At 34.9% G+C, this 14,540-nt stretch overlaps 1 protein-coding gene across 1 annotated transcript in view; it reads right to left on the bottom strand.

Moving 5' to 3' along the window:
• LOC134529369 (ephrin-A4) overlaps positions 1–14,186 on the bottom strand; it is a 273,397-nt gene extending 259,211 nt beyond the window's left edge. Inside the window, exon 1 of the mRNA XM_063363355.1 lies at positions 13,547–14,186. Within this exon, the coding sequence (XP_063219425.1) occupies positions 13,547–13,722 (176 nt within the window). The 5' untranslated portion in view covers positions 13,723–14,186. The remainder of the gene's footprint in view (positions 1–13,546) is intronic.
• Between the last annotated feature and the right edge of the window lie 354 nt (positions 14,187–14,540).

Below are 14,540 nucleotides of genomic sequence, written 5' to 3'. Positions count from 1 at the left end.
AAGCATAATAGACATTTCTACAAAACTACTGATGTCTTGTCTTGCTTAGCAGTTACATAACAACCACAAATATAACAGAACACGTTTGGGTTAGTTAAACACTTTTGGGAGCTCATTTCTCAAATATAACCTCACACTATAGAATGTAAAAAATGAATTACTGTTTCCCTCCTAAAGCCAGCTGGGTGTAACAAGTGGTGCCAATTATTCCCTCTTACCAAAATAAAATTTCCCCTTCATAATGAAAATTCTGGTGAAATTTACGTTTAAATAAAAAATGAGTTTCCTCAGCAACAATTTGCAAAAACAAAATGTACATGATAGAAAAAAACGGATTGCAGATCTTAAATCAGGGCAAAAATTTTTTTAGGAACACCTAAGTTCAGAGTATCATAGAAAATCATGTTGTCTTATTTTATAAAAATTTAATTTTTAAATGTTATTAGGCAGTGGCTCATTCAGGAAAAAGTTTATGAAAATGGTATTTTTGAGTACCTACTAGTTACTAATTTCGCTTAGTTATCTCTTTGACCAGCATTTTTCAATCCCTAATTGGATTCTAAAAAAAAAAAATAGTGGGGGAGGTGACGAAGTTCAAGGAAATAGTGAGGTAAAAATTATTAAAATCTATTTAATATGAATACAAAAACTATATCACTATAAATTTTTTTATAAATTCCCATCAATATTTACTTGTTAAACTACACAAGTTCCGAGAAGTCAATTTTACAGTATTTTAATGATTCCTTTTCATTTAGAACTATTGTATGTGTAAATTATTTGGCTTTTATATGGTATTGAAGAGCATGACTGGTCTGATTTTTTATAATATCTGTGATAGTTAATTAAATTCCACAGTGAGTAATTGCATCAAATGTTCCCAGTAACTACATGATGCTACCTGCATTGGTACTCTAAGCAGCTCAGAAACATTGAAATCATAAAACTTAAGTGATTTAAATTACCATTATGCTTTGTTTTCACATTATTGTAAAAAGGCTAAATTTCTCATTGCTCCCTGAAGGTTAACAGTCCAATAAGTATTGACCTGTTACTTATTGCTAACAGTTTCCCAAAATATGTTTCTCTCCACCTGAAACCATAATCTCTGAACATATTTCATCCAAATGTATAGAATCACACTTAGGGGTATTAAATACTTAAAATCTGCAATGTCCACATGTTCTGATTTAATTCCAAATATTATTATAAAAGGATGATACCTTTTTCTTGTTCTTTTCATGCAATATATCTCTTATATATCTTTAATAATTAATAGGCGTGTAAACACTATTAAAAAAATAGCAAAGATCAATGCTATGCATAAGAAAGATAGAAGATTAAATGTTTGTAATTATAGACCTGTAACACTTTTGAATGGGTTTCCAAAACAAATTTATACAGTAAATAAATTAACAAAATTCCAAAAATGTTACAGCCTTTTACATCCAGTATACGTGATAATTATGTTTCTCAGTGCAGAAAATTTTAATGTGCATTTTATAGTGTCTTAAAAATAGAGATACTTAGAAACTTAAATCCATTCTAACAGACTTCATTTGAATAATTATTATCAAAACATAAAATTTTAATTCCATGTACTTATTACCCATAAATTTTCAATCTAATAAAAACAGTTAAAACTTTCATAATTTTCAACACCATCATAAACATTGAATACAACTTGCTATTGGCTATATCATGGCACTTGCCACAAATCATGTGATATGCGAGTAAGTATCAGAATTAATCTTTTACAGTAGATTGAAAATGGCTCTAAAAGTTAATTCAATGTGTGTTCCATTATTCAGGTCTAATACTGGTATTCTCCTGTATATGAGAATATTTACTAACCTACTAAATAATAGTGTTATAAATATAATGTACAGCTTTGTTTTATTTTTTTCATTGAACATAAAATATAACTCATTTTCTTTCAGTTTTCTTATCAATTAAAAATTAATTCCATTGAATATGAACCAGTAGTGTGTTGCTATTAGTCGTCTAGCATTTAGCCATGCTAAACATGTTATATAACTTTACATGCCTTGTTGAAGTTTCTTTTTTGAAGTAACAACTTTTTACAATTATCGTACAACATATAATCCACTTAGTGCCACATGGGTGACTTTCTGTCGCACTGTCGCAGCGATAAGTCACGCTAGATGGAGCCAATACTTTATAATAGATCCATGCACATGAGAAACTTTTTTTATCACAACTAAAAATATGAAAGTGATTCAAATTCTGTCCCGAGTTGCCATGTCCAAACAGTCGCCGAACGAATGTCAAGGACAATGAAACACGTGTGTTCAAACCTGTCCCTTCACACAGGCGGAAAAACTGTAGTAGCGACTGCGGGTCAGTACAACCAACATGTCAAATTAGGTGTTCGTGCCTCGTGGTGTATCGACACAGCAGTCAACAATCAATATAGAATCCCAACTGTTAATTTCAGAAGTACAAAAAGAACTGAACTCTATGATTGTGCATTAAAATATTATTGTGATATAAATTTGAAATTATAGTTGTGGGCAGATGTATGTTATGAGTGTTACACAAACTGGGATGATCTGGGTAAAGAAGAGAAATAAGAGAAAAGTAAAAAATTGTATTTATCAAAACATTTTAATGTTTATTGATATAAAAATTACAAACAAGTGTTTCATTCTAATAAGTTTTACGATATGTTACATAACATAAGTTTGTAAAATTTTCTGTAACAAAATAGCAGAATTTGTAGTTGCTAGTTTTATATATCATTTCTAACCACTGTTTTGCTACAGAAATATTTTAAATTTATGTACACATTATGTATGAAAAATTGTTCCCAAGTCCAACAATAAACCACCGGGCTTTTAATAAATAAATAAACTTCCTAACACAGATCTACAGACATACTGTAATGCATAAGTGAAAACCCTTAATTTACAACTTTGTAACTAATAAAACAAATATAGACTCAACTTATGTATGCCTGTAAAAATTTTTCCGTGATTTCCAATTTAAGCAAATCGTGTTTTATCATACTGTCATTAGCCATTATGACATACTCAGCAAAGTAATCTTTGTTAGCAGTTCCATGCAAATTTCACTTCACCCTGCGCTGAGTATATTCTGCAATGAACATTTCAGACAGTGTCTTCAAAATGGATTCCTTCATTTTTTCATACATAGTTATGTAAAACACAACACAAATGACTAATTAACGGTGTCAATTCTACGCCGATGTCTATAGCGTTATGAAAAACACGCCACTTATTGGCACATATGCACATCCCACCATTTGTCTTGCTCTTGTTAACTTATAGTTAAAACTTATTTTTTTCACACTAAGGTTTCTGTGGATATGGTCATAGTAGGTATTGTGATAAACTAAATGCCTATTTCCAGCAGTGACGTTGGGGATACACCAATCCCTCACTTAGCACGACTAATTTGTCCCTAAAAATGTTCGTGTTATTCGAAATTGCGTTTTCTGAAGCATTATTTTACATAAATAGCAGAGCTAATTTACTTAATGTGCTCCAAAATGTGTATGAAAATATTTTTTACATAATATAAATGAGTAGAAGAACACTCAGCGATAAATATGTCACAACGTTTATCTTTATAAGCCTACCATTGAATACTTTGTATAACAAATACGATACAGCGTAATGGGAAATACGTGGTTATCGTCAGTAGGCTGGCTGACTTTACTGCCCAGGCGCGACCTTCAACTTTCCAAGAAATTTCCAAACTATTCTTTACTGACAGTGAAACCGATATTACTGTCCGGGATTTTTACATTTTAATTTTTAAAAAATTTTAGTGCTTTTTCGTGTACCACTGCTTGGTTCACACCAATCCTGTCAGGCCCGTGATTATTTTTAACATGGCACCATTCATTTAACTACCTTTTCCATGTGAATCATCTGTTGATTTCTGTTCCAGAATCTAATGTCAAATATATTCCTGCTAGTACAAACATCAGAATTATATAAACATTTGATAGTCCTTATTTCGTACGATTGTGCGCACAATTGACATGCTTAAAACTAAGTGTAACCAACAAAAGTTTGGCCTACATGACATTCTGCACACTATAATACTTCTAGTTGTGTCTCAATACTTGAACACGAAGCATTATGCTCTCACTTGGAAGCCATGATTCCAATATGATTCCAACTGTAGGTTCTTGCACACGTACAGTTACCGGCAGACGAATGAGCAGATGTTACTTTGTTTTGTTTGAGTGCGAGTTCCCTGCCACTAGCTAGACTGATGTTCATAACGGCACGGCCCAGTCTGTGGCCGGGCAACAATGGTACAGCCTGGCGGCATACGCACCGACGTAAAAATATTTGATCATTTACACTTAATAGCTGCAACTGAACTTGCCATAGCGAACGTTTGTACAACAGCCGAAAACGTAGTCAGACCTGCGTGCGCATCTCTTCCCCCCCCCCCCCCCATACAGCTAACTGTATGCCACAGCACATCTGTTGTTTACAGAGTTGAAGCATACTTTGTGGCATCATGCCCAACATTTTTTTGCCTGTAGAGATTTCGTGCTAAATGAAATTTATAGATGTGCTATTCAAGACTGGGGCTGTAAAATTAACACTGCCCTAAATGAATTAATGCAATTTGAAGATGTGCGAAGTGAGGGATTGGTGTACTTATTTCGTTATCACCATTTGGCAATTGTTTTGGCCGGGGAAAATTAATATTTTTTTCTATCCTTTGGCTTAAAATATAATTTTTGACAACAGTAGATTCACTGCTCTGTACATCAATTGCCAAAAAAATAATATTATTCATTGGCAAGGCCAAGCAGTATTAAAGAAAAGAAATGTTTATAATTGAAATATTGTGAACCTGCATTTCAAGGGTTTACAATACGGACATATTTACCATCAATAGCATCAACAAAATTTGGGAAATGTGTGTATTCATAGAACTGTAGAGCTACTTTCGCCCATTCTTTTGCTGTTTTATTTTCCATGTAAATGGGAGGCAACGTATCCTGTATTACCTGCATCGTACAGTACTTATCCCCAAAATAAACTCTTAGTGGAGCAAAGTAATGGAGTTCTCAGTTGCCAAGTACCTGAAACCAAAATAATTAATTTTAACATGGTAATATTAGAAATTCTTTTTTTTTTTGCAGGAGATAAGGTACAAAAACATTGGAAGTTACTAAAAGATTGTTTTCAGAAGGAAATCACAACATAAGGAAATCGCAACATAAAGATAAGCTCCTCCAGGATCTGACACAGATATTCAAAGACGAAAGTACATCTACTTCGATACTCCAGTTTCTGCTACCATGCTTTGAACAGGGGAAGATCACATTATCCCTTCGACATATTGAAGAAGCAAGTAATGCTACAGAAAAGACATAGAAATAGATGAAACTTTATAAAGTCCAAATCAGTTGGAGGCGAAACAAAAAAAAAATCTGAATCAAGTTCTATTGTAAAGAATATTTTGCAATTACTGGAAAAGATGACAATACAGGACGATGATAAGGATGATAAACAGTTTTTACACCCTCTTCAACCACCAACTCTTAAAAAAATTTGATGAAAACTAACAAGCTTCTAATACGATAAAAGTTCTGAATGATATTCGCAAAAGGGAATGCCAAAATATTTTTCAGACTATTCCAGAACAAGCACTTCCTTCCCTGTAGCAACCAAGGAAGGAAGTGCAATCCTGCATTGACAACGAAAGTTAGGACATTTTGTATTTAGAAGCATACAATCAGCTAAATAAATACTGATGACAAATTTTTATCATGCAGTCATCTCTATTTAATTAAAAGGAAACTAATACTACGTAAGATTTTAAGTGTAACCCAAAATTTCAGTACAGCTAATTTTGAGTAATTAAGATGGTAAAATATTTCTTACCTAATCTTGATAGTCGATCATTCTTCTGGACACACAGGTTTTCACATGTTGGTTGTTTGGTAAGTAATTTTTTGACCAACTAAAACAAGAAGTCCATCAAAATAATTCATGAACATCTTAAAGTAGTTTAAGAATTATGAAGGATTACCTCTCAGATCTTGATATATCTTGAGAAACTGTCCTTTAATAATTCTCATGACTTAATAGCGGATGCATCCTTTGCTGTCTTCTTTTTTTTAGCACATGCATTCTGATCAAGAAGTACAGAAAGGCATGCTAACTCTATGAAATCCATCTTGATACTGCGACAGAAGTAATGCTGTGTGCAAGGTCAAGCAACTGACTTTGTGTCACTCAGTCGTTGCGAAAGAAAGTTGCCCATATAATTAGTCTAAGTCAGAGCACCTCCGAATTTTAGAACCAAACAGATGCATATGGCAAGCAACTAGCTACTTCGGTTGGACCTATATGTAACCGAACTTGCTGATGTCACAACCAAAAATCACTTGGGTGTCAATTTTTTCTGCAAAAAGCTGTTCTATCTCTAGAGATGCATTTTTCGCAAGTATTTGCATTTCACTATATCTATATGGATTTTGGCCTGATACTTTCAAGCTAGGCCTCTCAAACATTTCAAGTAACAAATATTCTAATATCATCTCTATTGTATGATATCGCACTATTATTTGGTTTTTTCACAGCAATATGGTGCATACGATATTATTTCTACAAATGTAAATGTTATGCTAAGCATTTATAGTGACTTTGAAAATGTATATTTTTGGGGTTTTGTGTATGAGCAAGGCCACGTCACGCGCAGGTGCAGAGCTAGCTGGGCTGCATCACATGCCGCCGTAACATAAGATGTGCCGTGCACACTTGGGTCGCCGTTTCTCCCCTCCTTCCCTCCGCTCCCCACGCAGCGCTGTTAGTTAGACATCCGAAACCTGACAGCTACGGAGTTACGCGAGCCGCCGACACGTGTTTCGAGAGATTTCTGCAGTCGTGTCGGTGCGGAATGACGCCACTGGCCACAGCCGCGCTCGTGAGTTCCAGAAATGCCGGCTGATATATAAAAAGAGGATGTCGGCCTCAAGAGGGGAGTTCAGAGAGTGTGGAGAGTCAGAGTTCAGGCGGGAGCTTTCCCGCGGCTGAGTTTCAGGGGCAATAGTACCGCGGGTGCGGCAGAGTGGCGAAGTCCTTGGACAAAGGTTCCAGGTCCGGGAGTGAGTGAGTAAGTGGAGTCAGGAGATTCCCACGGCGGATTTTCCAGGCGATAGAGCGGCGAAGTCTCTGGACGAAGGTTCCAGGGCAAAGAGTTCAGTTCCGGGTGATATTTTCGCGGGCGCGGCGGAGTCCCGAGCAAGGTGTCAGGCGGATCCTCAGCGAAGGCAAGTGCGTCGGCGGCGGCGGAGGTCGGCGAGGGTTGCTGCGGCGAGAGTTGCGCCAGAGGTGCGGCCCCGCGAGGTGTGTGGATTGCAAGAAACGAGTGACTGGGGAAGCAACAACATTTTTAAGTGCAATTGATTATTTGCCATTTTTGAAGATTATTTGTAAGTGACCTAAGTAGTGGTCACCAATAAAACTGTGTGATAAATCTTTAATTGGGCTATCCTTTACGAACCCGTGGCAAATCGCAACAATATGTTAGTAATATTTTTATCGGGCGATTGATTTCCAACTAAGGGTATGTTTTTTGCAGTGTAGATTTTTTCAGCCGGTTGTGTTTTTTCAGTCACTATGTAGTTGCATGTGAAAGTGATTGTAACTAACATAATAGGAGGTCGTTAAGGTTAGGTCAGTTACATTTAAAATACTGTAAAATCATTAAAATGTAACAATTCTTGCAAAAATTAGTTGTGAAGGGCTTTGAATTAAAAATAATATGTGATAGAGTGCATTAAAACCTGGCAAATATTGGCAAATTATAAAAATTGCCATCATTCATTCTTGTAGGTAGTGATATTAACATTAATATTTTCTCATTTCAATAACTTATACTTCACAATTTCTCTGTGCTAAATTTCCCTCTCCAACACAGAAATTAGTAGGAAGTTAAATACTTTGTTTTTCAGGATAATCAAGTAACATCAGTACCACTCAATAATACCAATTTCACTTTTTTTTTTAATTTCTATTACGCAGCAACCGCTCATTTCAGCATGACCCATTTTAATTTAGAAAAACTATACCTATTATGTAATTTAAGCTTCGAGGTATGTATAAATTTTTTATATGTATTTTATGTATATATGAAGTGGAAGAAGTCCAATTGAATCAATGTATGCTCTAATGGACAGTAAATGAATAATATGTATTAACACTACTTGTTTGTTAAATATCTTTGTGCAAACGTTTACACAAAAAAACTAAAGATTACAATAAAAAATGCATACAATAACTTTTGATAGGCCTAATTGTTATTACTCAAATAAGTCTAACATTCAGATATTAATAATTCAATCCAGCCGTACTAAGGTTGGGGTGGTTGTAGGATGAATGGCTTTTTTGAATGTGTGTTCATACACATGCACACATACATTGTATTATTGAGAGCTACTAGTTCTGCTTGACTGTACAGAAGCCTTAAGATTACAAAATAAGTTTTTTACCCAATAAATGTTATTTTCCAGTGGTTTATTTAAAACATTGTCATTTGACTAATAGGAATGAGAAAAAAAATTGTTTTCCAGTTGGTTATAAATAATTAGTCAAGTTGATGATTTAAATTTATAAAATAGTGCTAGTTAATCATTATGTATTTTAGCATAGGTATATGTTTTGATGTAAAATATTTAAGGTGGTTTAAATATATCTATAGATTGTTAATTTCATACACTTTGTTGATTTTGTTAGTTGGTTTGTGTCATTCAAACTGAAATGTTTGAATTAAAACTATTAGTGTCAATTGATATTACCATACAAATACAAAATTTCTTTTCATCTTTTGATGGTTCTGCAAGAGGTCATAGTAAGTACCTAGTAGTGTGTTTTATGAATTTACAGAAGTGTTATTGTATGTTTTTGTGATACAGGATATTCATTTAAATATTACAATATACCTATTAATTGTGCAACTCATACATTTCTTGTAGAATGTTAATGTCTGCACAAGCAATGCTAAGTGTTGATAGTGATCCAGTAAAAGGTGATCTTTTATGTGAGTGTTGAGTATTTTTATGATATTTTACATTGCTGTGAGTAGTGTTAATTTTCATCAAAGGAGATGTTTGTAGTGATTTTTTTTATAAGGCCAGTTGTTTGCAATCCTAGGTAATCATCAATAAAGTGATAAGTAAGGTTTGTTTGGTTAGGTCCTGTCAGTTACACAAATAACACAGGACGATTGAAAAAGAATGAACAGATTCCATGATCAAATATTTTGTAAATAAATGTATGAATGAATAAATGAACCAATTTCATGATCAAATATTTTGCAAATAAATGTATGAATCATAATGAGGGAGTGGCTGTTTGAAAGGTAAGGTTTCTGAGTTTCAGATGGTTGCCACATGACTGCGCCAGGTGCATCAGTCTCTCAAGGACGATCAGTTGTTTTTTGACTGTCAAATTGGCAACTCCTCAACAGAAGGTGTTCTGTGTTCTTGAGTTTGCAAAAAATAAATCAGTGATAACAGTGCAGCATGCATTCAGAGTGAAATTCAATTGTGATGCACCTTCTCCCAAGAACATCCGAAGGTGGTTTAAACAGTTTGAAGAGTGCAGGTGTCTGTGTAATGGGAAAAGTCCCGGGCGACCGCGAACTTCAGAGGAAGATATGGAGAGAATCCGTGCTGCGTTTTAGCGGAGCCCAAGGAAATCCACACGCCGGACTAATAGTGAGCTAACAATTCCTCAACCCACGGTATGGCGTGTACTTAAAAATAGTTACAATTGGAACTGTGCACATTGCAGCTCGTTCAGGTGCTTAAAAACTATAAATACTTGCGACACATGGAATAAAACAACCAGATGCTGAAAATGATGGAGAACAATGAAAACTTCAGTTCACTTTTAATTTTTAATGATGAAGCCAGTCTTCTTCTGAGTGGCAAAGTCAACCAACACAATGTGAGAATTTCGGTAACCGAAATTCCTCACATCATTGTTCAGCATGAGATTCCCCTAAGGTAAACATTTTCTGTGCTCTTTCCTACAACAAGGTTTATGGCCCAGTTTTCTTTGAGAGAAACTCTTCCCGCCAAAACTACAGGGATATATGCTACGAAACTGGCTCTTCCCTTTAAAGGAAGCTGATTCAAATGAATTCATTTTTCCACTGGAGCCAATTTGTTAGAGCATTTTGAAATGAAAAACTGCCTCAGCAATGAATTGGTCGGATAGGGACCCAAAACGTTGCTCTTTGTGCTTGGCCTCCTAGATCTCCTGACCTCACAGTTTGTGATTTTTTTTCTCTGGGGGTTTGTAAAGGATAATTTCTTTATTCTGCCATTACCAACTGACCTGGATAACTTAAAACATTGAATAACAACGATCAATTCATTAATCCTGATATGCTTGAACGTGTTTGGAAAGAATTCTCATATAGTCTTGATGTTGTCCGTGCGGCAAGGGGTGGCCATATTGAACCTTTGTAACATGTGATATAAAACTTGACTGAGAGCAGAAAACTTGTATTAGTTCAATTTTTTTGCTATTTATCCTTAAAAAAATATTTCATCATGGAATCGGTTTATTCTTTTTGAATCACCCTGTATTTAAAATTTTTGTTAAAACCATAACAATCATGTAAAATTTATTTCTTAATTTTTTCTCAAGAAGGTAGCTTTGTGTATATATTTCTGATAAGGGGAAAGTTCACTACCCTACATGATATGTAAATGACATGTTCCATAGCCTTATGGTTTCTACCAAAAGAAGGCTGAATGGAATACAAATAAAATAAATAAATGATACGGCACATTACAGACAATTTTTACTGGGTGGAAAGAAAGTAGGGGAAATCTTTGATGTTATCGAAGTTGGCCAATGATGACAAACTTGAATGGAGAAACAATATTGGTAACAGTAAAGGATGGATAGAAATTTAAAAAAAGGACACAGTGTAACTTTTTCAGAGAATCAAGGAAAGTAGTGATTGTGGCATGAGTAGGAGTGAAGTAATAAGTGAAATGGAATATAAATGTGATTAAATAATTATTCTACACAAAAAGTATTTAGAAGGTTGTAAGAAATGTATTTAAAAATGTGATGTGTGTAGCAGCCATAAGAGAAACAAATGGATGATTCTTCGTATTTAATCAATATAATGGAACAGTGTGCAAAATAAAGATGTGGGATGTGACGGGTGGTGTTTTGGGATATTAAATTAATTAAATGGTGGAATGGCAAAAGTATTTCACATAAATTAAATGTCTACAAAAATAATAACAGTCCTGGGTGAAGATTCTGGAGGGGGGGGGGAAGGAAGCCCCCTCTCAGTTAAACAGGAATAATATATGTAACCTCACTGGCTCCCTCTAGAAATCCTATGGATTTTCCCCCTGATGACAGTAAACAATTATTGTCATAAAGCCAAGAAAGGTAAGGTTTTTTTTGTGTTTACATGCTATAGTAATTTATAGTAGTGTTTTAAGTGTATTTTGTTTAGTATTGTGTTCTATACTAGAATATGTATGGCTGTAGTATATAATACAATACCTAATTTTGATTCTTAAAGAAACATATCTTTGTGGGGGAAAAAAAAAAATAACATTAAAGTTCCGCACACAAAACAGCCATATTCCAGTGCATGTCCTGCTAGAATGTAGGGTTGGTAGTGATGTCAGCACCGCCATGTTGGTGAAGTCATATCGTTATAGTACTTTTCGTGTTGTAGAATGCTCCCCATGATAACTAAAGTGAAAATTAGGTTGGGTTTTATCAGTGACATTTAAAATAGGTAACTTTAAAATTGTGACAAGTGTATGAATTCTCGCCAAATGGTGTTTTTTTTTTTTAATTCTGATTGGATTATAAAAAACTCAGTAAGTAGATGTAATGGGCCTTGAAATTGATAAAAACTATGTTGTTCAGTAAATTAAAAATGAGTAAAAATTTAAGATAACCTTTTGAAATAACTGAAGTTAAAAGCTTAGATTAATCATTCCATATCACATATCCAAGTTTATCCCTTGATCCTCATGACATAATCCTATATAAATTTATCCTTTTGTACATGATGCTTGCTGTTAATAATTTAACATATTGAAAGAGCCTTGACATAATAAAAACTTGAATAAAAATATACAAACAATTTGTGTCAGGTCTTGTGAAAAAAAATTTTTCATATGCATTTTAAAATCGCAATGCATTGTTAAATCAGAAGTTATTGTAATGTCCAGCAATATGTACCTATCACAGGATAAATGTATGTACAGAATCATGCGATCAGGATCAAGGAATAAACTTGGATATGATTTACGGAAATTTTACCGGACAATCAAAAAACTTTAGTAATCTAAAAATAAGTTTATTTTTCCCCTTAGAAATGTCACTTCTCTACAAATGTTACTGTTGGTTAGTTGTTAATGTGTCACGCCACTTCCAAACAATAATTACTAGCCCTAAAACTCCCCATTTAACCATTTAGACGTAGATAACGTTAAAAATAATAATCGCAAACATATGTAGGTTATGGGACCTATATCTACTTGATACAATGAAATCTTCAATTTTTAAGACAGATAAAGTAAGCATACTGCAGATGGATTTAGGGAGCAGTTACGAATTTTATTTTCATATTACATTTGATTAGGAATATCTACCTCATCTCTTAGAGACAAAATTATACCCGTTTGATCCTTTACGTAGGGTCTAAATGCTATTGGTATGTCACGAAACATTACACACCCAAGTTTGGGCTTTTAGACTAGGCAGCACATGAAGTTCATGCATGGACCAATCGATAAGTTTGCTGACAAAAAATGCGACGAGATAGCCAACATAAACACTTTTCCCGGTCCGCCAATAACGAGAACACAAAATAAAATCAAGATGTGTCGAACTTTTGTTTACAAAGTTCACTAAGTAATAAGCATCAAAATATAATGCGAGCCCTACCACAGGTAAACACTTTTGTTTTTTAACATTTATTTTCTTATATAATCGAGTACTCATCGACCTTAAATTGCCTACTATAATAAACCTTTATGGGTAAATGATATCTTGAATACTTTTTCATTACGTTTCTCAAACACCCTCGCAATCTTAACTATCAAAGAAAAACTGTGAAAGTCGGAACCACTTCATTTTTTTTTCCGAGCCCAATACTCATGTCAAAATAACTGCACAACGTCCGTTGAGTGTGATCAATATTCCCCTACACCACGTGCCAAAAATAGCACAGGGACACCTTAGCAAAGGCTATTTGCCTCGCATTTTATTGCGAGCTTCGCAAATAATATGTTGATAATAATTATACAATAGTGAAACACGAGTACGCTAGGACACTGCCTTCACGTTCGCTTAATGATTAATCACATACCAAATCAATGGCAGTGTGTTAACACCTCATACACCAAATAAAAATAATATTATTCAATTAAAACTATATTCTTGCGAGCATGCATAACAGTAATAAATACAGAAGTAGGGGGAAATGTATAAAAAAAAATTCACCTTACAAGTAATATAACATTACTTACATGGAATCGGTTGTGTTCCAATAAACATGAAAAGTTTTTGTGCAGTCACTGACAGTAGACAGGAGGACAGTTTCTAAAGAAATTAGCAACACTAACGTAAGACACGATGTGATTCTGGTGTACTTTGGTCGAACGAAGAACATGGCGGAGGCTGTTGGCACATGCGAAGATACCATGATGGCTAGAACAGCCGGAGCGACGGAGAGGCGGAACACTTTAAAGTCGTAAGATACCAGGAAAACGATGGTCACACCGGTTCTACCACCGATTTAATCATCGGAGTTTTCATTTTCGAAGCAACCGTATTTATTTTTATGTTAACACCATCGCGCACTAACTAAACTTCCATGTCTAAATGTCAAACAAAACGGTAATATTAGCTGCTCCAACACGACACTTCACTAGCACAGAATATTCCTATGCGTTGAGATATCCTGTCGCACTAGACTGCGAAGCACTCCCCATTTGAAACTACCGAACGTACAGAAAAGTCGACATCAATTACAATACTGTCACCAATGATGCCCGCACGCGACTCAAGGACCAAGTCCTGCCTGCTTGATGCTTGCTTGCTTTGTCGCCGGCTCCCACAGACACAACTTCAGCCTGGTGAGTTCAGCCTGCGCGCGCGCGTGTGTGTGTTTGTGTCGTCGAAGGGGGGGGGGGGGGGAGAGGGAGGGAAGGAATCTGGCGAAGCTGGTCTACAGAACGAACCGGGTTGGTGGATCGGACTATGAAAGGAACGCGGAGGGGGAGGGTTCACGACTGGAATGAGGGAAAATGTGGTTGAGGTTATGTTATTATGGCTGCTGCTGATACTCATTACGAAAACATCAGTTTTCATGTTGGGCTAGCGGATTATTACGCTATATAGGAATAAACTGAAAGGTAGTGTATCCCTTTTCCAACGCATATAACATTTTTTAATATATACTTTTTTTCCTTTAAAATTCTTATAAACCATTTGTAATTATTTTTAGTTACTTTTGTATAA

This window comes from Bacillus rossius, chromosome 2 (assembly GCF_032445375.1).
Source record: "Bacillus rossius redtenbacheri isolate Brsri chromosome 2, Brsri_v3, whole genome shotgun sequence".
Taxonomy (NCBI): Eukaryota; Metazoa; Arthropoda; class Insecta; order Phasmatodea; family Bacillidae; genus Bacillus; species Bacillus rossius.
Note: the sequence above shows the minus strand (reverse complement) of the source record. Positions and strands in the feature narration are given on the sequence as shown.